The sequence below is a fragment of the Bos mutus genome, chromosome 2, assembly GCF_027580195.1.
Source record: "Bos mutus isolate GX-2022 chromosome 2, NWIPB_WYAK_1.1, whole genome shotgun sequence".
Lineage (NCBI taxonomy): Eukaryota > Metazoa > Chordata > Mammalia > Artiodactyla > Bovidae > Bos > Bos mutus.
In genome coordinates, this window is record NC_091618.1 from 88,419,859 (window position 1) to 88,444,316 (window position 24,458).

The following is a 24,458-nucleotide window of genomic DNA, read 5'->3' on the forward strand; positions in this document are numbered from 1 at the left end:
CCTTTTATAAAAATGAGCATCTCTACCTCATCCTTCCATATTTGAAATAGATGATTAGAAACGGAAATCCTGAGCTAAAGATTATAAATATTTTAAGACATTTAACACATAATTATAAACATTCACCAATAATAATTTCCATATTCCATCAGCATTGTATTTTACAACTTTTAATGAAAATTGTGCTAATTTATTTAACAATAACTATTTGACTCCAAAGAAGATTTAGAATTGGTTCAAATTTTAACTTGTGAAAATAATTCTTTGGTTATATTATAGCAGTTTTATAGCAAATTTTAACAGTTTAAAAATCTCAATTTTTGTTTCGTATGTGGTCTTTTAAAACAAAACTTTTATTTTATATTCTAAAGAATTGATTTTAAAAAATACATTGTTTAGCACCTGGTGTAGCAGTGGCCTCCTTTTTTCTTTTTCATACAGTATAGGAAACCTAAAGAGAGTACTATAACGTGTTATTGTATTTCAACATTTTGACTGACTTGCTTAAAAAAATTTTTTTTAAATCAACATGACAGATAAATTTGGAAGCAAGACAGTTTATAAAACTCCTTGTTGTGGTAACTATTTAAAATCTAGAGTTTATATAAAATTTGTCTTCTTTGGCTAGATTATATTAGTTTCACTTTTTTGTAGATGATTTAGTTTTTCTAGCCCAGATAATATTTCAGCATTCACACACATTGTAATAATGCACAAAATGTGTTTAGTATGCTCTTTAAAAGCACTTAAATGAAGTCATTTATTAAAAGTTGTCAGATGGTCTTGCTCAAGGTTATGTGGCAGTCTGGATGGGAGGGCAGTTAAAAAAAATATTTAAAAAATAAGTAAAATTGACAGAGGATTATGTTGTTAGACTCAGGCAGGGCTTTGAATAGTCATGGGACATGAATTAGATGACATTTTGAAGGAATGAGGGCACAAATAGTAGGTCTTTTCCAGATAGAAAATGTAGGGAAGGGTCCAAGACAGAGAAAACAGCATATTAGAAGGAATTGCTAGCAGTAAATTTAAGTGAGGAGTGAAATGGTTAGATAAATACATATATAAAAGCCAATAAAGTTCTGCTATACATTCCCAGCCTTTTAAGAATGATGCTAAGGGATACTGTGTTTAGTAGAAACTTTTTGTATATTGCTAGAATCAGTCTATCCAGTCTGATTCTCTCCTTTGGTGTGGTCTCTTTGGGGACCAATTGGGAGAAAAAAAACCAATAGTGTAACTGTTTTGATACTGAAAATTAATAAATGTCTTTTTGAAATAACCAGTCCCTCCAAAATAAATAAATCCAATATGATAATCTCTTTAAAAAAAAAAAAAATTCTTACATTTATTCATATAGTCCCCTTCCCACATGAAATTACATTTTGAAACTACTAGGTTCCTCTGAATCCTTGTACTGGGTCCTTGACAACATTAATTTTTATAATGGTATCCCTGGTTGCTAAACAGTAAGTAAGCATGTACCTATAGTTGAACATTATTCAATGAGGCAGCTATTTAGAATGTGGCTCTTACAAAGTCAGGATTTTATTGCTTAAAAGATAATTAAAATAATCATATGCTTCTTCTGTGTCCAATAAACAAGAATAAAGGAATAAGGAGCCTTAAAGAACTTAAAGAACCAGACTTCTCCAACTGATTTGCAAAAGAGCAGAGTACAAACCCAGTCTCTTCTCAGTCATGCTTCTGATTCTCCTAACATCAGCCCTGTCTTCTTAAATCTCAGACTAAATCCTGGAAACCCCTCCTTGGGTAATCCGGAGGAAGGGATGCAAAAAATTTCTGAGACTTTGTTTGTGACACTTTCTGTGTACATTGTAGAAGAGGTAGTTGCTTTATAAAGGAACCAAAGTGTAAAATTCACATTTGGGATTTCCTTTCAAGTTTCAGGTTTGAGTTTGGTTCCCTAGGAAGAAGAATCAGCCCCAGCTTACTGTTTCTGTGTCTCCCCCATAGGGTTGGTGGAGGTATATTGGAACCTCAAACAAATGCCTTTCTCCCCTGGATGATCCTGCTCAGTGGTAATTACCACAGTTTTGAAATAATGTGGAGAAAGCATTTTTCCTCTCAAAATAGGAAGAGAGGGATTTGTGAGGTTCAAAAGTTTGCAAGTAAATGTGGTTGAGCCAGCGTTGTCAGAAAAAGAGATGTACTCCAAAGTGAAATTGCGAGACAACTGAAACTTAAGTACCAAAACTTTTTTTTTTTTTATTTTAACCATTATGGGTAGAAATTTATCTAAACCATATTATTTCCTGCCAAATCAGAGTATATTTGTATTTCACTTAATCTGTTTTCGATAACATAATGTTTGCTATAATGTACCAGTGCTGCCTTAGAGGTCCGCTCAGATTATGGAGGGGGATTTGTCCTAGTCTCACTTGGTCTTGTGCTTTTAATATGTGACAACTTTTTGAAAGTCTTTATTCTTTAGCTGTCCAATGGTGAGATTAGTACTTCTAAACCAGTCTGCTTACCTTTTAGCAAGTCCTCTTTCCTCTTTTGATTTTCAGCTTCTGATCTGTTAAATTTTAAAAATGATTTTAAAAACAAGTAGGGAAATAAGGGACTCCCCTTTCAGTGCAGTGTATGAACTTTTCAGCTTTGGGGTATGGGAGGTTATTCATAAGCTTTTTTTATCTTCCTAGTTTTAGGCTTTATTATAGAGAAATGAAGTTATTGTATAAAAGCATACCTACCTATAGATGAAGCATAATTATTATTACAAAGTATTTATGGCCACATACAATATTTATAAAATGTATAAATGGGGTATGTAAAAACCATACGAATTATTTTCAAGCTTAAAGCGTTTACGTGTTCAGAAACAGTTAAGCAATACCATGTAAACTGCAAGAACTTACCCATTAAAAATGATTATTAACCATACAAAACTTGTGCTAATCTTTAAATATTTTGGGGAATTCACTACCTACTGTATGTAATGTGGAGTGATTCACTGTTTGTGATCAAATTCTGATTTTAGACCATTACAAAGACTGTTGACTTTTGGTAACTCCTAAATGGAACACTTCATGCTTCTTTCCTAGGTACCGTCCCCAGCATCAGAACCCGAAGAAGAAAATGATCCTGATGGTCCCTGTGCTTTCAGGAGGCGGGCAGGATGCCAGTATTATGCTGTAAGAACTATATTTTTTGTGGTGTTTTGGGAACTGGAATTAACAGATAACTCATGTCAAGATGACTTCAGTTTAATTCAGTTGCTAAATCATGTCCAATTCCTTGCGACTCCCAGGGACTGCAGCACACAGTCCATCACCAGTTCCCGGAGATTACTCAAACTCCTGTCCATCAAGTCACTGATGCCATCGAACCATCTCATTCTCTGTCGTCCCCTTCTCCTCCCGCCTTCAGTCTTTCCCAGCATCAGGGTCTTTTCAGATGAGTCACTCCTTCACATCAGGTGGCCAAGTATTGGAGTTTCAGCTTCATCATCAGACCTTCCAGTGAATATTAAGGACTGATTTCCGTTAGCATGGACTGGTTGGATCTCCCTGCAGTCCAAGGGACTCTCAAGAATCTTCTCCACACCACAGTTCAAAAGTATCAATGCTTTGGTGCTCAGCTTTCTATATAGTCCAACTCTCACATCTATACGTGACTACTGGAAAACCTATAGCTTTGACTAGATGGACCTTTGTTGGCAAAGTAATGTCTCTGCTTTGTAATATGCTATCTAAGTTGGTCATAACTTTTGTTCCAAGGAGCAAGCGTCTTTTAATTTCATGGCTGCAGTCACCATCTGCAGTGATTTTGGAGCCCCCCAAAATAAAGCCTCTCACTTTTTCCATTGTTTCCCCTTCTATTTACCATGAAGTGATGGGACCGGATGCCATGATCTTAGTTTTCTGAAAGTTGAGTTTTAAGCCAACTTCTTCACTCTCCTCTTTCACTTTCATCAAGAGACTCTTTAGTTCTTCTTCCACTTTCCTCCATAAGAGTGGTGTCATCTGCATATCTGAGGTTATTGATATTTCTCCCAGCAGTCTTAATTCCAGCTTGTTCTTCATCCAGCCCAGAGTTTCTCACGATGTACTCTGCATATAGGTTAAATAAGCAGGGTGACAATATACAGCCTTGACATACTGCTTTCCCAATGTGGAACCAGTCTGTTGTTCCATGTCCTGTTTTAACTGTTGTTTCTTGACCTGCATACAGATTTCTCAGGAGGAAGGTCAGATAGCCTGGTATTCCCATCTCTTTTAAGAATTTTCCACAGTTTGTTGTGTTCCACACAGTCAAAGGTTTTGGCTTAGTCAATAAAGCAAAAGTAGATGTTTTTCTGGAACTTACTTGCTTTTTTTGATGACCCAATGGATGTTGGCAATTTTTTCTCTGGTTCCTCTGCCTTTTCTAAATCCAGGTTGATCATCTGGATGTTCACGATTCATGTACTGTTGAAGCCTGGCTTGGAGAATTTTGATCATTACTTTGCTAGCATGTGAAATAAGTGCAATTGTGCTGGAGTTTGAACATTCTTTGGCATTGCCTTTTTTTAAGGATTGGAATGAAAACTCACCTTTTCCAGTCCTGTGGTCACTGCTGAATTTTCCAAATTTGCTGGCATATTGAGTGCAGCACTTTCACAGCATCATCTTTTAGGATTTGAAATAGCTCAGCTGGAATTTCATCACCTCCACTAGCTTTGTTTGTAGTGATGCTTCCTAAGGCCCACTTGACTTTGCATTCCAGGATGTCTGGCTCTAGGTGAGGGATCACACCATGGTGGTTATCTGAGTCATGAAGATCTTTTTTGTATAGTTCTTCTGTGTATTCTTGCCACCTCTTCTTAATATCTTCTGCTTCTGTCAGGTCCATACCATTTCTGTCCTTTATTGTGCTCATCTTTGCATGAAATGTTCCCTTGGTATCTCTAACTTTCTTGAAGAGATCTCTAGTCTTTTCTGTTTTATTGTTTTCCTCTATTTCTTTTCATTGATCACTGAGGAAGTCTTTCTTATCTCTCCTTACTATTCTTGGAGCTCTGCATTCAGATGGGTATGTCTTTCCTTTTCTCCTTTGCCTTTAGCTTTCTTTTTTTCTCAGCTATTTGTAAGGCCTCCTCACACAACCATTTTGCCTGTCTGCATTTCTTTTTCTTAGGGGTGGTCTTGATCACTGCCTCCTGTACAGTGTCACGAACCTCTGTCTGTAGTTCTTCAGGCACTCTGTCTATCAGATCTAATCCTTTGAATCTATTTTCACTTCCACTGTATGATTGTAAGGGATTTGATTTATATCATACATGAATGGTCTAGTGGTTTTCCCTACTTTCTTCAATTTAAGTCTGAATTTTGCAATAAGGAGTTCATGATCTGAGCCACGGTCAGCTCCTGGTTATTACTTTGCCAACAAAGGTCCATCTAGTCAAAGCTATGGTTTTTCTAGTAGTCATGTATGGATGTGAGAGTTGGACTATAAAGAAAGCTGAGTGCTGAAGAAGTGATGCTTTTGAACTGTGGTGTTGGAGAAAACTCTTGAGATTCCCTTGCACTGCAAGGAGATCCAACCAGTACATGCTAAAGGAAATCAGTCTTGAATATTCACTGGAAGGACTGATGCTGAGGCTGAAATTCCAATATTTTAGCCACCTGATGTGAAGAATTGACTCATTGGAAAAGACCCTGATGCTGGGCAAGATTGAAGGTGGAAGAAGGGAAAGTCAGAGGACAAGCTGGTTGGATGGCATCACTGACTTGATGGAAATGAGTTTGAGCAGGCCCTGGGAGTTGGTGATGGACAGGGAAGCCTGGCGTGCTGCAGTCCATGGAGTTGCAAAGAGTCAGACACAACTGAGGACTGAACTGAACTGAACTGAGGAAATGGGAAGGCTAAGAAACGCACATTATGTCGTTAAAAATAGAGGAAGTATGAATTTCATCTGTGCTTGCTTGCTTTTTTTCCCTCTATTTTTCAAATTATGAAAGTATGATAACACATTTACAGAAGACGTGGAAAATACAGAACAAAGTTGCATATAGTTCCACCATATATTACAATTATTTAAGTAGATAAATTAAGATTTTTAGTTGAATTTCAATATCAAACTCTTAAAAATTAATAGAATGAATTTACAGAAAAGTAGAAGCATATAGTAGACCTGAAAAGCACCATGCACCAATTCAACATAATTGAGATTTATACAGTTTTCACACAACTGTGGGATACAAATTCTATTCAGGTTTTCATTGACTACAAACTGGGTGACACTAGAACATACTCAGGTACCTAGAATAAGGTCATGCTTGCTTTCTTGAAGTGCAATTTTTGAAAATCCTATTGAAGTCTCTGTAATATATCTCAGTAGCAAGTTTATAAATTACTAAATTCATTATCTCTAGAGTCGCTAAGAGTTGGACACTACTGAGCAACTGAACAGCAACTCTTCTACATAAATGTTAAAAGCCACATTGTTCTTTAAAGATATATTTCTTTTAAAATATATCTTAAATATATTGATAGTCATAAAAATTTAAGTTATTTTGATGAGTGAACTTCTATATCAGTTTTATAGAATTTTACCTGGTTAACATTTAAATCCCGGTTTTAAATTTTTATATCTAAATTTTAATTGTTCTAATACTATAGTTACTTTATCATGATTTAACTTTTCTTCATTTCAGAATTATTCTATGAGTTTCAGTTTTTCTTTCCATTTTGTGCAGCCTCGTTTGGACCAAACTAACCGTTCATTTGGAAATTCAGAATTGGCAGATTTGGATAAGTTAAGATACAGGCATTGTCTTACAACACTCACAGTCCCAAGACGATGTATAGGATTTGCAAGAAGGCGAATTGGCAGAGGTGGAAGGTAAACTGTTCGTTTTGACATGGTATTTGTTTACAAGATGGAAGGGATGGTATCAAGAAAATGTTATTAACTTCTTGTAGGTAATATTTGGCTTTATATTGCTTTTCAGGGTCATAATGGACCGGATAGCCACAGAACATGACCCAGTCCTGAAGCAGATAGACCCTGAAATGCTGAATGGTTTTTCAAGCGCTTCCCAAAATATAGACTTTTCTTCTAATTTCTCTCGGACCAATGCTTCCAATAAACATTGTGAAAATAGACTGTCCCTTTCTGAAATATTAAGCAATATCAGATCATGTCGACTACAGTGTTTCCAGCCAAGGCTACTAAATTTACAGGACAGTGATAGTGAAGAATGTACCTCAAGAAAACCAGGGCAGACTGTGAACAATAGAAGAGTTTCTGCAGCATCTGTAGCTTTATTGAACACCAGCAAGAATGGCATATCAGGTAAGTTGCTACTTGTTAAAAGTATATCCTCTTCTCTTCTTAATTTTTCATTATCCACTAAATAGCCTTTCAGGATGAATTTTGAAGGTTTATTTTCATGATCCTACTGAGGAAAGGAATTTTAGCTTAACGTATGTTTTTTTTTTTCCCCCAATGTAGGAAACTAAACTATTATTGTGGTTTGCATTTTAACCAAAAGTTCCAAACCAATACCTGTAAAACCACTCACTTTGACTGTGCGTGCCTGGTACAATGAGTGTGCAGGGAGAATGTGTAGAGAATTCTGTCTGGGCAGAGTGATTATTAGCTACTATCAGATCATCATAGCACAAAAGTGTTTTTGTTATAGAAAGCTTAACACGCTAACCTGACAGGCTCCTCTGTCCATGGAATTCTCCAGGCAAGAATACTGGAGTGGGTTACCATTTCTTTCTCCGGGGGATCTTCCTGACCCAGGGATCAAACCCAGGTCTCTTGCATTGTAAGCAGATTCTTTACCATCTAAGCCACCAGGGAAGCCTCTTTTCCTTTCACTTTCACTTATTATATTAACTTTGCTTAAATTTAAGCATTTGCCCCTCAGAAATTCCATTAAAGCTTTCTTTCTGAAAAATGTAGTTTTGGTCTGATAATATACCTCTCTAATTGAGATCAAGAAGTATTTTTCATTTTAAGAGGCATTGTACTAAAATTAATATACCTCAGCATTGTAAATAATGTGTAACATCTAGAGACTCTAAGATGTAATTTTGATTTGTTTTCTTCTGTGGATAGTCTTCTCTTTATCACATATATATAAGTGTATAATTTGTGAGTGTCTTTATAATGTATAAATTGCAAAAAAATGCATGGTATACAAAGGCAAAGCTAGATGTGGCTTGACTTAAACTGTTGATATCCTTTCTTTCTGTAAAATGTATTTATTTCTAAATTATTTCCTGGACAGTGTATTTTAGTATATAAAATTGATATGTTATGCTTCTTCAAAGTGATTTTAAATCATTTTAGGTTGAAATTTTGTCTATGTAGTGTTTAGTCCTTTTTAATTACTGAGCTGTTTATTTTCAAACTTTACTTAGATGTTTGTCTATTTAAAGGTTGTTATGGAAAATTGGATTTGTTTGAATGATTGGAAGTTGGCATATCATTTCTCCAACTTAGTTGGTTAATTTTCTCCCAAACAAATTTAGGTAAGGAAAATGGTATCTGATTATACATAAAGTTCATGAGTGTGAAGTTTAATGACCTTTTGAAGCTGAAATGGATTAATACCTAATATGACTTTAGACAGCAGGATTCTTAGAAGTGTAAAAATAGTAGGAGCCAGACATTCTGGAATGTGAAGTCAAGTGGGCCTTTAGGAAGTATCACTAAGAACAAAGCTAGTGGCGGTGATGGAATTCCAGTTGAGCTATTTCAAATCCTGAAAGATGATGCTGTGAAAGTGCTTCACTCAATATGCCAGCAAATTTGGAAAACTCAGCAGTGGCCACAGGACTGGAAAAGGTCAGTTTTCATTCCATCCCAAAGAAAGGCAATGCCAAAGAATGCTCAAACTACCTCACAATTGCACTCATCTCACACGCTAATAAAGTAATGCTCAAAATTCTCCAAGCCAGGCTTCAGCAATATGTGAACAGTGAACTTCAGATGTTCAAGCTGGTTTTAGAAAAGACAGAGGAACCAGAGATCAAATTGTCAACATCCGCTGGAGCCCATTCATGAACATCATCGAAAAGGCAAGAGAGTTCCAGAAAAACATCTATTTCTGCTTTATTGACTAAGCCAAAGCCTTTGACTGTGTGGATCACAGTAAACTGGAAAATTCTGAAAGAGATGGGCATACCAGACCACCTGACCTGCCTCTTGAGAAATCTTTATGCAGGTCAGGAAGCAACAGTTAGAATTGGACATGGAACAACAGACTGGTTCCAAATAGGAAAAGGAGTACGTCCAGGCTGTATATTGTCACCCTGCTTATTCAACTTATATGCAGAGTACATCATGAGAAACGCTGGGCTGGAAGAAGCACAGCTGGAATCAGGATTGCTGGGAGAAATATCAATAAACTCAGATATGCAGATGACACCACCCTTATGGAAGGAAGCGAAGAAGAACTAAAGAGCCTCTTGATGAAAGTGAAAGAGGAGAGTGAAAAAGTTGGCTTACGGTTCAACATTCAGAAAACTAAGATCATGGCATCTGGTCCCATCACTTCATGGCAAATAGAAGGGGAAACAGTGGAAAAAGTGAGAGGCTTTATTTTGGGGGACTCCAAAATCACTGCAGATGGTGACTGCAGCCATGAAATTAAAAGATGCTTACTTCTTGGAAGGAAAGTTAGGACCAACCTAGACAACATATTAAAAAACAGAGACATTACTTTGCCAATGAAGGTCTGTCTAGTCAAGGCTATGGTTTTTCCAGTAGTCATGTATGGATGTGAGAGTTGGACTATAAAGAAAGCTGAGCACCGAAGAATTGATGCTTTTGAACTGTGGTGTTGGAGAAGACTCTTGAGAGTCCCTTGGACTGAAGGAGATCCAACCAGTCCATCCTAAAGGAGATCAGTCCTGGGTGTTCATTGGAAGGACTAATGTTGAAGCTGAAACTCCATTACTTTGGCCACCTGATGCAAAGAACTGACTCATCTGAAAAGACCCTGATGCTGGGAAAGATTGAAGGTGGAAGGAGAAGGGGATGACAGAGGATGAGATGATTGGATGGCATCACAGACTTAATGGGAATGCTTTTGGATAAACTCCAGATTTTGGTGATGGACATGGAGGCCTGGCATGCTGCAGTCATGGGGTCACAAAGGGTCAGACACGACTGAGCGACTGAACTGAACTGTCAAATATTAGGTCACATCCTTTTTCAGCCAACTCTAAGACATTATTCAAATTATTTAACTGAAATTCCCGTACCAAAAATTACAATAATTTTGCCAAAAAGAGAGTTTAAAAACATATCAACCATAAGCATTTATAAGTAGATTTGACCATAGATTGAATTTTTTCTCTACCAATGAATGTCATAACAAAGGATTGGTTTTAAATGTTCCTTCTCAACTTGAATATGGCCAAATATTTGCAGCTTTCTACTGTACTTTCTTGAAACACTTCAGAACTATTTGACTTGACTCTTCCAGAAAATATATATGTTTCTCTTTATTGTATCATCAGTACTCTGCATGTATGGATTCAGAATATAACAAGTCCATACAGTCAGCTCTAGAATTTTATGACACTACCATGTATCAGCATAAAATAAGCATTTGAAATATTATTTTAGGCTTGCATACACTTCTCAGGGAATTTAAATCACATATATGTGATAGATAATAAAATTTTTTCTATTTTTACCTTTCCTCTGTCATCAGAAAAAAATAGTGGTTTTGGTCTATGCCATTTTTCCTTCTTATGTTTATGTTTGTTATGTAATGGTACTGTGTCTCAATTTAGTACCATTCCATTATTTGTTATTAAAGGATTTTGTTCATGTTTTCTCTCTGCTAACTATAACCCTCTGTAGTCATTGAAGTCACAGGGTGGTTTGTTTTTAACAAATTTCTTTTGTTTCAAAATATTAGGCATGGTATATAAATTCATAATGAGACGTGTTTTTAACAGCAGTTTTGTAAACAACTGAAAAGCTGTAGCAGTTATTTGTTTGTTTGGGCCACCCTACAGGGCCTGCGGGATCTTAGTTTCTCGATCAGAAATCAAACCTGGGCCCACAGCAGTAAAAGTGTAGAATCCTAGCTATTGGACCACCAGGGAATTTGCCCATGGCAGTTTTAAGTACGCCCCTTACCAGTTATGTTCATTACATAGTTTCTCAGTTCTGGATAGATCATTTAAAGTGGATTCAGTTACACTTCAGTAAATATGGATAGAAATTCCTTTTTTACCTAAAGAGAATTTAAGGAATTTCTTAAAAGTTACATTTTTATATTTGATGTGCTTAGTCACTCAGTCATGTCTGACTCTTTGTGACTCCATGAACAGTAGCCCACCAGGCTCCTCTGTCCATGGGATTTTCCAGGCAAGAATACTGGAGTGGGTTGCCATTTCCTTCTCCATTATATTTGATGGACATATGCAAAAGAATTGAATCCTCATACATTTGGTTTCTTTTAATCTGTGTGTCTGTAACACTTGTGCTTTCTGCTTAATTGTTAGTGGACTTGGTCAGGAGAACATACGTGTCTTTAAGAGTAACAGGACTGATTCAGAACCATGTTTTTACTTGGCAGAGAGTATCATCTGTTTCACAGCTGGGAAATTCACAGCAAATAAAGGGTTTGATCAGAAATAGAAACCTGATACCCATGACCCTTGTGTCACAAGTTCCTTAGTTCTTAAACAACAACCTTGAACATGAGAGCCACTGACAGAAAATTTTCTTACTTTTATGTTGTTAATAACCCAGTTAATGTTTTTCAAGTCATAGTTGCTGTGTCCTGAATGTAATCTAATTATTATTTTTGGTACCATACTAAATGGACTTAAAGGGAAACAAATAGAATTGTGTGTCCTAGGTACTAGTAAGAACTAAAACTGAAGACTTCATTTAGTTAATTATTAAATAAAAGTATGTTGTCTTAATTGAAAACCTATTCTCAAAGAATAGAAGTAGGACAGAGAAAGGAAAGACAGATGTGCTAAATAAAAGAAGTGCATAACCAAGGAAAATTATTTTTAATACATAATTATTTAAGATCTAACATATGCAAAGCATTATGTTAAGTGTTTGGAAGTTGCAGAATTTTAGAAGACAATAATCCTTACCTTCAGGGAGCTTATAACAAGCAAATATTATATTATTTAAATAAATAGATGATAAAGTTTTCAGTCATTTGAAACTGCAGTATTTGTTCTTTTGAGATACTATTCTTAAATCCCAACCTTAAGAAAATATATTTCACATCTAAAAGTAGCATTGCTTGTTCAGACTCGAAGGGCAATTTATGTTTAATCTTGGGTTAGACTAATGCATGGTTGCAGTGTCTTTTCCCATTCTTTCTGAAAATGGTATAAAATGTTTGCAAGCATGAAAGTTTTTTAAAAAGGAAAACTATGTTTTAACACCAGCTGAGGTACTCACAAGGACTTATTTTTTAAGTTAGAGTCACTTCCAAAGGTGAGAAATAGATTTAGACTTCAGAAGTTTAAAAGATTTTAGTTTGACTGCTAAAGGAAATCATACTGAAATTTCAATTATAACTATTTAGCTTGGGTTTCAGAAGTTTAAATGGATCTTTATTCTGTTTTATCATCAAATTTCATTTGTTCCTCATTCCCCACCCCTTTCACCCTTCTCACTTCCTGTCTCACCTCTCATCTTCACCCCGGTTAGTATCCCCACAGTTTTGCAGTTTACTCATTAGTTACATTAGAGGATGTGAATAGTCCTGGATTATACTGTCGGCTTTTGTGGATCGGAAGATTTGTCCTCAGAGTAGGTCCAGTGGTTTTTTGTCAACCTTACCTGGTTGCTTGCTATTATCTAGAAGGATTAAAATACGGTCTCCTCCTCCATGTAACCCCAGATCCAGCTTTTAAAACAAACAGACATTGCATATAATCAGCATTGTTTCAACAAGTTATATATTAAAACTTTTATAATAGACCTACCTGGTAGATGATGACGTGCCAAATAATCATTTTGACTTTTAGATGATTTTTACTATCACATTAGATGTTCTTCATTAAGCTGCAAAAACTTGGTCTAGGCTAGTATTTTAAAATATTCGTGGCCTCCCAAGAATCACTTTAGCCTACTTTTAGAAAAACACTGAATTAAAAGTTAGAAGATTATTTTTTCAAAGGTAGCAGATACAAGCACAAAAATCATGTGTTTATACTCGGTTGTAGGGTGGTCATCTAGAAAATCCAGATTGTGTTTCTATTCGGTGTTTCTTTTTATTAGTTTATCAATGAAACAACAGTAAAAAGTTGACTGCTGCTGCTGCTAAGTTGCTTCAGTCATGTCCGACTCTGTGCAACCCCGTAGACGGCAGCCTACCAGGCTCCTCTGTCCTTGGGATTCTCCAGGCAAGAACACTGGAGTGGGTTGCCATTTCCTTCTCCAATGCGTGAAAGTGAAGTCGCTCAGTCGTGTCTGGCTCTCCGTGATTCCATGGACTGTAGCCTAGGCTCCTCCGTCCATGGGAGTTTCTAGGCAAGAGTACTGGAGTGAGTTGCCATTGCGTTCTCCGAAAAAGTTGACAGATACTTTTAAAGATTTCACACATACTCAAGAATGTTTTCTCTGGGCCCAAGTTTAAGAAACAGTGATGTAAAGCTTTATCAATATACCAGTGTAAAATCTAGTGGAGGTACCTAGAGTATGTTTGTGTTGGATCGCTGTCAGATTATGAGAGGGAAAGGTGATAAGGGATCAGGCTAGCGGAGCACCTTGTAGGAACCACATGACTGAAAGGTAAAGAACAAAAGGAGGAATGCCTGCGATTTTTGAGAACAGAATCAACATTCTAAGGTTGGTGACAGATATTCTATGAAAAGCTACATGGATCCATCTGAGGCATAGAAGCTGACTGATAAGGCAGGTAGAAAGACAGCCAGAAAGGTTAGAGGCTTTAGTGAAAAACAGACTGTCAGTTATATGCTCAAAATATTTAGAAATGCAAGTGTGTTACTAATGTACAGAATGACAATTCGCGTGTGTAAAAGGGGAAATTCTATAATATGTGTACCTATTAGAATGTGTTACCCAGGGAGATTTGCAAAACCTCTTACTTAGGGAAAGGAACATTTCCTGCCTTTTGCCTTCATAAAACAATCAGATTGTAGTTACTTTTTAAAAAAATTTATTTATTTTTAATTGAAGGCTAATTGCTTTACAGTATTGAATTGGTTTCTGCCAAACATCAGCATGAATCAGTCATAGGTTTACCCATGTTCCTTCCCACCTGCCTCCCCATCTCACCCTTCTAGGTTGTTACTGAGCCCTGGTTTGAGTTCCCTGAGTCATACAACAAATTCCCATTGGCTGTCTGTTTTACATATGGTAATATATGTTTCCGTGTTACTCTCTGCATACCTCCCATCCTCTCCTTCCCCTGCCAGCTGTGTCCATGAGGCTGTTCTCAGTGTCTGTGTTCTCCACTGCTACTCTGAAAATAGGTTCATCAGTACCGTCTTTGTAGATTCCATATATGTGGGTTAGTATACGATAATTGTTTTTCTCTTTCTGACTTACTTCACTCTGTATAATAGGCTCTAGGTTCATCCACCTCATTAGGACTGACTCATTTTATGGCTGAATAATATTCCATTGTATATATGTACCACAGCTTTTTTATCCATTCATCTGTTGATGGACATCTAAGTTGCTTCCATGTTCTAGCTATTATAAATAGAGCTGCAATGAACATTGGGTTACATGTGTCTTTCCTCAGGATATATGCCTTGTAATGGGATTGCTGGGTCATATGGTGGTTTTACTCCTAGTTTTTTAAGATATCTCTGTGTTCTGCATAGTAACTGTGTCAATTTGCAGATTGTCAGTTACTTTTAAACTGACAGGACTTGGATGTGTTGGATAGGGTAGATTTATGACCAGCATGAAATTTACTTTTAAGCTAGCAACTTTTGAGAGCAACTAGTAGAAAGAACTTGACCCTAAGCAAGAGAAACAGATATGGTTTCTTTTTTCATACATTCCCACTTCTTTATGTCACTACAATGCATCACTGACTTGATGGACGTGAGTCTCAGTGAACTCCAGGAGTTGGTGATGGACAGGGAGGCCTGGCGTGCTGCGATTCATGGGCCCACAAAGAGTCGGACACTACTGATCTGATCTGATATGAACCCTTCCAAAGCTGGGCCCCCATCCTATGTCTCGTTCCTAAAGAGGTATCTTCACACTATAAGTGTGACATTTTCCTGGTGTATTTTAATGCTTACCTCTTGATAACTTAAAGTCAGTGTAAGAAATAAATTTCTTATGGAAGTATTTCTGTAACTTATGAAAGGAAAAATAATTAGTGGAGAAGGTGCTTTCCTTTTGATCAGTACTATGACTGTGCCATTAAAACCATACTACATTTCTGACCACTTTTACTCATCTTAACAAAATGAAAGAGGTCAATTAGGGAGGGTGTTCTGTATGTGTTCCAATTCTGTGTCATGATTGCTATTTTTGTCTGAAGAATGTTTAATGCTCTAGAAAATTCCAAATGAGAAACATAAGCAATTTTCAAGCACAAAACACCTTATAGTGTTTAAAAACAACAACAAACTAGATGTTAAGAATGAATCTAACATGCTGAGTTTGAGGCAAAGGGGAAGAAGAAAAAAATGAATTTACTATTTTAAGCATATCCATATTTTTGAATTAAGTTTTACCACCAGTGGTTTTCAACCAGTAGCACAATCAGGAATGAGAATTTTTGTATCAAAGCCAGCATGAGTTTTTAAGAAGTTGGACAACACTTGACCATTAATTTGAGTCATTTCAATGATGTCTTGGTTGAGATTTTATACATTTTCTATGGTGAAAAGGATGGAGTTCTTGAACAAATTAATGGTTTCAACAAGTCAGGGCAGTAAGTAGACATGTCCCTCCCCAGACCAGGAAATTTTATTAGCATCCCTTTTTGATATCTACATAAATGATCATCTTTTCATAAGAACAACTAGAATACCTCTAATTGGCAACATTTTGTTAGTTAATAACTACTAACCAAAACTAATTTTTTTGCTAAAAGAATACAATTTGTTCTTTCAAGTAATTTATATATATATTTTTTCTGATAAGTAAGATTTTATGATTTTCTGACTTAAAAGATTTTGAAAAATGAAAAAATTCTCATTATCCTCATTTCTGTCTGAATTTTTAAATAGCTGCTAAAAGTGTATCCTGTTTGGTTTTATTCCTCACTTAAAATTCAGTGCAATGGATTTCTCACCTTTTCATCACAACATAAACCTAAGCTCTGGACAAACATCATGCTGCATTTGAGAGTAGAGTATACTAACACCCGATTACAAGTCTGCTTCTTCTGAATTGGTACACTGGTTTATATACAGAAGACTTAAATAGATGTATTTGGGCTTAAGGTTTTCCTTCCTGCCTTTGTATGTAATAAACTATTTTTAATCTCTCCCAAGGTTCTCATACAGCTGGAAATTAATGAACACTTCACATTTTCATTTGATTTTGAAGATTTTAAATTTAGAATTTGTTATTATTTTTTATTTAAAAATAGAATACTTGCAATGAATTCAACATGTGCAAAGAAAGACATTTGATTTTGTTGGTAATTCAGTAAGATAACTAATATGTACTTCAAAAATACAGGTAATAGTGAAATTTTAGAATGAGCACTATCATAGGCCCATCTTCGAAAAATAAAATTGCTGTCTGTCTAAGAACTGTTTCTCCATAACAGTCCAATCCTAATTTTAATGATAACATTGTGTAACAGAAATGAAGGCCTATCTAAAGTTTTGTCCATCTCTGGGGCTTAATTCCTTCATAGAAAATAAGCTGTACTTTGCACAACTTGTTATGTCTAATTTACCATCATATATATAATTTCTCATTTGTGATTATGCTAAATGGAAAACTTTGGTGGGGATTTCTAGTTAAGTAACATTAGTTGAAGGTCCTATCTAAACTCCTTTAGGTCATATTGATTAAGTTAGCTAATTTACATTTAAAGGTTGACTTAAATTAGTTGAGAATTCTTTATATGTATCTTTTCTTCCCAACTACATTGTAAGACTTTATAGCAGGGACCTTCTTTTAAATTTATTTTTTTTCTCTGTTCAGCACTTTTCATTGTAGATAGTAAATGCTTGCTGATGGAGTGAAATAGCTGGGAGAAAGGAAAGAAAACAATAAAGAAAAGTAGAGTAAAATGGCTCTGGTAGTACATGCATTCTGATATGATTTAATGTTTTGTGGCTCTAATAATATACTGACTTCTATGGAGATAGCTTTGTGTCCTCTAAATAAGTTTATCAGTGATGTACTTAAATATCAGTGAGTGAAAGTTTGTTTACATTGCTTTGGAGAAAAGTGTTTCTTATTATAACTTGATAACTTTTTTTAAAGTAATTTTTTAAATAAAAGTTTTAAATGTCTTATTCTTATTTGGCATTTAGTAACTTAACACAGTTGGTAACAGCATAATTGATTACATCTGAGGATGCATTGTATCTTTAATTTTCTAACATATTTCTAGCCCACGTTTTTATAGATAGTACTTTAGGCATCTATTGGCTTAACATGTGGTTTAAGTCTGAATAAATGGAGGAATCCTCAAATTAGAGCTGTGTTATACAGTAAAAACTACAAATGGTAACTTCTTAAGCATGTAATATTAGAAGGTATAAGCTGCTTTGGCTGAAGGGTGTATCATTTTTACCCTGTTCTTTGCTGCTGATGTATAATATATACTGTGATTTGAAATTACTTTTCATCTTAATTGTGGAGTAACTTCAGATTGTATTCTACTTGTTAAAAGTACTTTAAAACATGCATATTTCTAAAATTAATGTCCTTTGCCAGTGTCAGGGGGCATCACGGAAGAGCAGTTTCAGACTCATCAACAGCAGTTAGTTCAAATGCAAAGGCAGCAGCTTGCTCAGCTTCAGCAGAAACAGCAATCTCAGCATTCCTCGCAACAGACACATCCAAAAGCACAGGTAAAGCTGTCTTTGAATCATGGTTATGTCTGTTCTTTCATAATTATGTCATTTTAAAAAAATTTTAGTGAAGTCAAGCAGATAACCTTGTTATTGCTACTCTTGATTTTGAAGATAAAACCTGTGTCTTTTTCAGTTAATTTAACTAATTTTAAGTAACTAGTTTTTGTTTCATGAGAGGAGCACTAGAGCCAAATATAGTATTTTTAATTTAGGAAAGAAATTGCTACATATTTTTGGAAAGTTCACTAAGAATTCATCAGTTCAGTTCAGTTCAGTCACTCAGTTGTGTCCGACTCTTTGCGACCCCATGAATCACAGCACGCCAGGCCTCCCTGTCCATCACCAACTCCCAGAGTTTACTCAGACTCACGTCCATCGAGTTGGTAATGCCATCCAGCCATCTCATCCTCTGTCGTCCCCTTCTCCTCCTGCCCCCAATCCCTCCCAGCATCAGAGTCTTTTCCAATGAGTCAATTCTTTGCATGAGGTGGCCAAAGTACTGGAGTTTCAGCTTTAGCATCATTCCTTCCAAGTTTTCCTTAGGCACCATTAAATGATTGACAGTAGAGCCAAGACTGTATAAATAAATACCTAATAATAGCGTAATTGCTAGAAGAAAGAAGCCCTGCCAGCACCTTGAGATGAGGCAGTGAGACTCATTTTGGACTTCTGGCCTCCAGAACTGTATGAGAATAAATTTCTGTTGTTTAACCCTCTAAAAAGCTGTTACTAACCCTGAACTAGTTTTATACAGAATCAAAAGGAACATGACCATTAAACTTGCCTTTGTTTGCCCTTTATGAATCTCAGGTAATTTCAGCCTACTGAAAAGTTAGGCTAAGATACATTTTTACATTGGGACAAAAATGGCTGTCAGTCATCTTTGTCATTTCATTTTGCCCACAGTATCTAGATTGTCAAGTATTTTTAAAAATTTTATTTATTTTAAATGAAACAAAGATGAATATTTTTAATGATGAAAGGTACAATTCACAAAGAAGATAGACATCATAAACCATTAGACACTTTAGCAACAAAGATATGTGAAGCAAATATCAGAAGAGATATAAGGGGAAAAAATACATAATCATAGATTGTCAAGTATTTTTAAAGGTGTTAACACTTGGAAAAATGAATAGGGCTTAAAGATTTGGATTGTTTATTACCCTAGCTGTTTCTTACAAATAGTTGCTTCCCAGTTTAAGAAATAATAAAAAAGTAACTTTCTTATTTCACGGATGAAAATAGTCTGTGAAGTCCTAGATCTCTTAACATTTGGATTGTTTATTTGGATTGTTTATTACCCTAGCTGTTTCTCATAAATAGTTGCTTCCCAGTTTAAGAAATAATAATAAAGTAACTTTCTTATTTCACAGATGAAAATAGTCTGTGAAGTCCTAGATCTCTTAACATAAACACTTGTTAACTGTTCAGAATGAAAAAGGCAACAGCCTCTTGGGTTTTCTCACTTCTTTAAGTGTTTGTGCACTCACATCTAAAAGTTAGAGTTTAACTCTGTTTCTCTTATAGGGCTCAAGCACCTCTGACTGTATGTCTAAAACACTTGACTCAGCCAGCGCCCATTTTGCTGCATCTGCAGTGGTCAGTGCACCTGTTCCAAGTCGCAGTGAGGTAGCCAAGGAACAGAACACTGGCCACAGCAACATAAACGGTGTTGTCCAGCCTTCAGGTAAGCCTTATGTTTCAAGTGATACTTACTAGCTCAGAGTTGCAACTCAGTGATTTGAGATATGATTTTTGATTTTTAAATCCAGAGGGGAAACATTGTACAAGAAATCAGTTAGGACTCCATCATAATTTCTATGGCTATGTGTGGTGGAATAGTTCGATGTTTCTAAAAGTCACATCAAGCCTGCTCCCTGGGTCCTCCCATGCCCAGTTGATACCTACCTGTGTAACAGTCCACCCTGCCTAGTTTTATCTACATACTGTCATTTGCCTCACATCTTAGCAGTCACATCAAGCCAATTGCTAACCATCATTGTTGAATCAATCGTGCATTTATAAAAAGGAGAATTGTGTTAATAGTCCAGATGATCTGTCAGTAAGTTGGAAATTGGATTTACCTTCCCAGTCTTACACACTCACAGGCCTGCTTTCTGTGACTCCTCCTTGTGAAATACAGTATTGCTGTGACACTATTTCCACTTCATACTACCCTGAGTCCTCAAAGATTTGTTCTTCCTATCAGCCTTTAACTTCTGCTCAGACCCTAGGGTTTTTCACTTGCTGTTCCATATACCTGTGATTGTGATTCCCCTTCCTTACTGGTGTTCTTCCTTGTATAAATTCTAATGGAAGTCCAGTTTTCATCTCCACCTGCCCTCAGTCTCCAGAAGACCTCTCTGTCCTGTTACACAGTGTCCATATATGAAGGCAGCAGAATACTTTGCAAAACCGTTTTATGCAGGCTAGTAGGAAGAGGGTATCTTTGGGATTGTAAAGGTGAATATGTTGTAGTTATCGATTAGAAACTCTCTTCAGAGATTTAATTAGATTACAAATGTTTGCATTTCTTTTTATTTTTAAATTCCTAATTTTTTAGAGTTTAATTAATGTCTCATGAGTTGAACAATTTTTTTCTTCTTCTCCTTCAGGAACCTCTAAAACATTATACTCCACCAATATGGCTTTATCATCCAGCCCAGGGATTTCAGCTGTACAACTTGTAAGGACAGTTGGCCACACCACTACAAACCACTTAATCCCAGCATTGTGCACAAGCAGTCCTCAAACACTTCCCATGAACAATTCCTGCCTGACAAATGCAGTGCACCTCAATAACGTCAGTGTTGTTTCTCCAGTCAATGTGCATATCAATACACGGACTTCAGCACCATCGCCAACAGCCTTAAAACTTGCCACAGTTGCTGCCAGTATGGACAGAGTGCCAAAGGTTACTCCTAGCAGTGCCATCAGCAGCATAGCCAGGTGTGTGTGTGTGTGTGCGTGTGTGCGTGTGTGTGTGTGTGTATTTCAGATATCATTCTGTCTCTTTCTGCTGGCTCAGATCCTGTGGGAGGAGAAGACTTTTCCTTTTTTTTATTTTACTGCTCAAGCCATAGATATCTTGTCAACTGATTGACTTGCTTTTTAACAGATATTGAATATCTGCTTAGTCTAAAGCTGTGTGACTTAGATCATTTGTTTAAGGTCCCTAGTAGAATGTTTAAATGCCAATCAGAACTGCTATTTAAAAAAAAGGGGAAGGATAGTCCACATCAACTTGGGAACCATCAAACTGAAAAAATACATCACCTTCAGTTATTCTTAGATTTCTTCTTTATACTTTAGGCAGTCTGGCAGGCTAGAGTTATTGTTAGTTTTCAGAGCTTTAGTTTTCAAATCAAATTTGTATTTTTTTAACATTATACCCAAAGGGAAAGTAAATTATTCTGTGTATATTTTAGAACTGAGAATATCCTGGAATTAACTAAATCTATGATAATGTATTTCAGATTGCTTTTTTCTTTCTATGACACTAATACATGCAAACAGTGAATCAAAAAATTTGATCTGCATAGATTAATAACTACATGACCATAAACCTGTAAAATTAAACTGTAGTGGAAAGTAATTTAAGTAATATTGTGCTCCTCATTATTATTACTTATGAGCATCATATGCTTTGTCTATTGTAAAAAGCTTGAATTGTCCTGTGCTATATGTTTCATAAGTAATTTATCATTGACTGCTACTGAAATACTGTTAAGTTGCTATTTTTCCTAAGTAAATAATTATAATCAAGTTCATAGGATTTCTTAACTAAAGAAAACTTTTCCTCATTCCTGTATGGAAATTGTAAAAATGGGAGATGTTCTTGTGCAGTATGTTTAGTTGTAATTATATAAAACGCATCTGTAACTACTAAATGAGAAACATCATATTCTAGAGAGTATTAATGTTTATTTTACTCTTTGCCTTATTATAGAGAGAACCATGAACCAGAAAGATTGGGTTTAAATGGAATAGCAGAGACAACAGTAGCTATGGAAGTGACATAACCTAAAACATGTGGCTTTGACCTGTGCTGATGGTGTGCAGTCATTCATATTCCAGCTGAATGCAAAAGGCGAAACTCTGTGGATCACAGAGCATAACAATGGACCTAAATGGACTATAGTATATCGGATGTTAAATCGATATATGATGTATATTTTGTAAAATTGGGAAAATCACTACCTTGTAAAATAGTTTATTTGTATCATCAATATTATTTCTGTTACTTGAATAGTAGATATTCATCATCATGCTTTTGCACTTGAATTTGCAACTGAATGGATTTTAAAAAATAATTCTTTAATGGGATCATGAGCATGAAATGGGATCCTGCATCACTTGTTTTAACTATTTATTTTGCCATGTTTACATTTTGTATCTTGTAAAAATAAATCCAACTTTGTGTCTAAAAAGTTAAAGATTCATAGCTAGGAAATGAAATTCTTGTAATTTTTTTCTAAAGGAACTGTAAAGTTTTCACTTGGTTCATTTTGTTTCACAATTTGACTAGATGGACTTTTTGGTAAATACTTTAGTGGCATTTCACTGTCAAATATGAAGTTCAAGGCAAAATAGTATTTTCTATTACTGTGCAGGGGAAAGGGATGGATCGATACATGCAAATTTAATGTAGTGACTCACTTTTCCATATATTTTGAATGTATATTTCTATTTATAATACCAGTTTATAAAAAATGATTACACAGAAAAAAAGGACTAGGAAAAATTATGCATCTAGTACATTTAAACTGTGCAGGTATGAAAAATTTTCAAGGATTACATTTTATCCGAAGACTGCATATTTTAACTGGCTTTAAAACTGTAACACACCACATAAAGGATATTTTACCAGGTATGTATTGCATTATATCATTGCAATAATTATTGGAAGTCTAGATATCGAGCCATCCCAGGTGTTGGGAGGGGGGGAGGGTTGTGGCAAGATTGTCTTTTCAATTTTGGAGAGATTTCCTGTGGCTACAAGGCAAGTAACGGGTTGGAAAAAGTCTGACTGTAAGCGTTGGACACCTTCATAGTGTAGTGTTTTAGTGACTTTTTTTATACGGTTCTTGTATATTAGATACGTGTAGTGGTGTTTCAGAATGTTTGTTTATGCACTAGTTCAGACAACTTTCCCTGTTACTTGTTCTTGATAAGTGAAAACTGCAGGGAAATAAAAATACATATCAAACATGGACATGCTGCATATGTGTTTATTTCACAATGTGCACTCAGTGTAAGTGAAAATTTAAGGGAGATGATAGCACTTAACAGCACTTTTCATTTTCACAGTGCTTTCCAAGCATTAATGAAAAGAACTATAAGAAGCTCATCTGTGGGCACTATTGGGTTTCAGATAATCCAATATAAACTACCTTTGATAGGGAAAAGTTCTTAAAATATTTTACAGAATGTAAGTAATTTGCAGTGTAACATTCAATGAAATCTCATAAGTGAGCCTCATTTTATAAATAAAAGTTTAGATTATATTGCAAGGGGGTTTTGTCAAGTAAGTACTGGGAAATATTTTTAATGAATATGATTAAAACCATTTCAAACTACATAATTTTATACTTTACATTTTTTATATCTGCAGTCCTAAAGGTTGTAAATTGATATGTCAGTTGAATTAATGGCCAAGATTTCTGCTGAGAGTGGTTTTTATTCAGGTCCTAAATATGTAAAGCAATTTATAGTCAAAACCATAGGAAAAAATAAATTTAATTTCTTCGTTGGTTGTGACCTGATAGGATCCATGCTCATTTCTGCCATACTACCTCTGGAGTTACTCATTGCTGATGATATAAAGAAAATAATTTTGATTTGATATGTAGTTTGACTGTATTCATTCTGCTTTTAGTTGGATGTATCTCCTTGCTATTAACTCAAAACAACTTTAGTGCTGATTTCAGAAAAAAGTTTTATTTCCATTTCACAAAAGTAAAGCATGAAACGAAGTTGCCTTGTGATACACATGTTATAAATAATATAAAACAAAAAACTGTCTACAGTTTCTGGAGATGTGGTGGATTCAGAATTCATCAAAAGCTGATAAGTTTTGTTTTTTAAGTAAAATAGAAAAATAGGCCTTATTTTCATGGGGTTGTAGCTGTTTCACAGGTATCATTTCCGTTACTTACACATACATTTTTCCAATGCTTTTCAAAACTTAAGTGACAGATACTTGTTTTTACATTATCAAGTTGAAGCTTAGTTTGTTTATTTTTATTTTTTTGACTGCGCTAGGTCTTCGTTGCAGCATGCAGACTTAGCCCCATGGTATGCGGGATCTTAGTTCCCCAACAAGGGATCAGACCTATGTGCCCTGCATTGGAAGGCAGATTCTCAATCATTGAACCACCAGGGAAGTCCCAAGAATAGTTTATTTTTACACAGGCCCTCCACTGGGCAATTCCACCATTTCTTGGTTTTTGTGATTAAAC

General features: G+C 35.6%; 1 protein-coding gene across 2 annotated transcripts in view; it reads left to right on the plus strand.

The window, feature by feature from the left end:
• EPC2 (enhancer of polycomb homolog 2) overlaps positions 1 to 23,963 on the plus strand; it is a 128,286-nt gene extending 104,323 nt beyond the window's left edge. The window contains exons 7-13 of one of the 2 annotated variants that reach the window (XM_070390166.1): positions 3,072 to 3,161; positions 6,708 to 6,853; positions 6,963 to 7,306; positions 17,855 to 17,991; positions 19,525 to 19,684; positions 20,613 to 20,946; positions 21,947 to 23,963. In XM_070390166.1, coding sequence (XP_070246267.1) covers positions 3,072 to 3,161; positions 6,708 to 6,853; positions 6,963 to 7,306; positions 17,855 to 17,991; positions 19,525 to 19,684; positions 20,613 to 20,946; positions 21,947 to 22,019 — 1,284 coding nt within the window. In that variant the 3' untranslated portion in view covers positions 22,020 to 23,963. The remainder of the gene's footprint in view (positions 1 to 3,071; positions 3,162 to 6,707; positions 6,854 to 6,962; positions 7,307 to 17,854; positions 17,992 to 19,524; positions 19,685 to 20,612; positions 20,947 to 21,946) is intronic. The other variant, XM_005895068.2, reaches the window with a different exon arrangement.
• Positions 23,964 to 24,458: the final 495 nt, after the last annotated feature.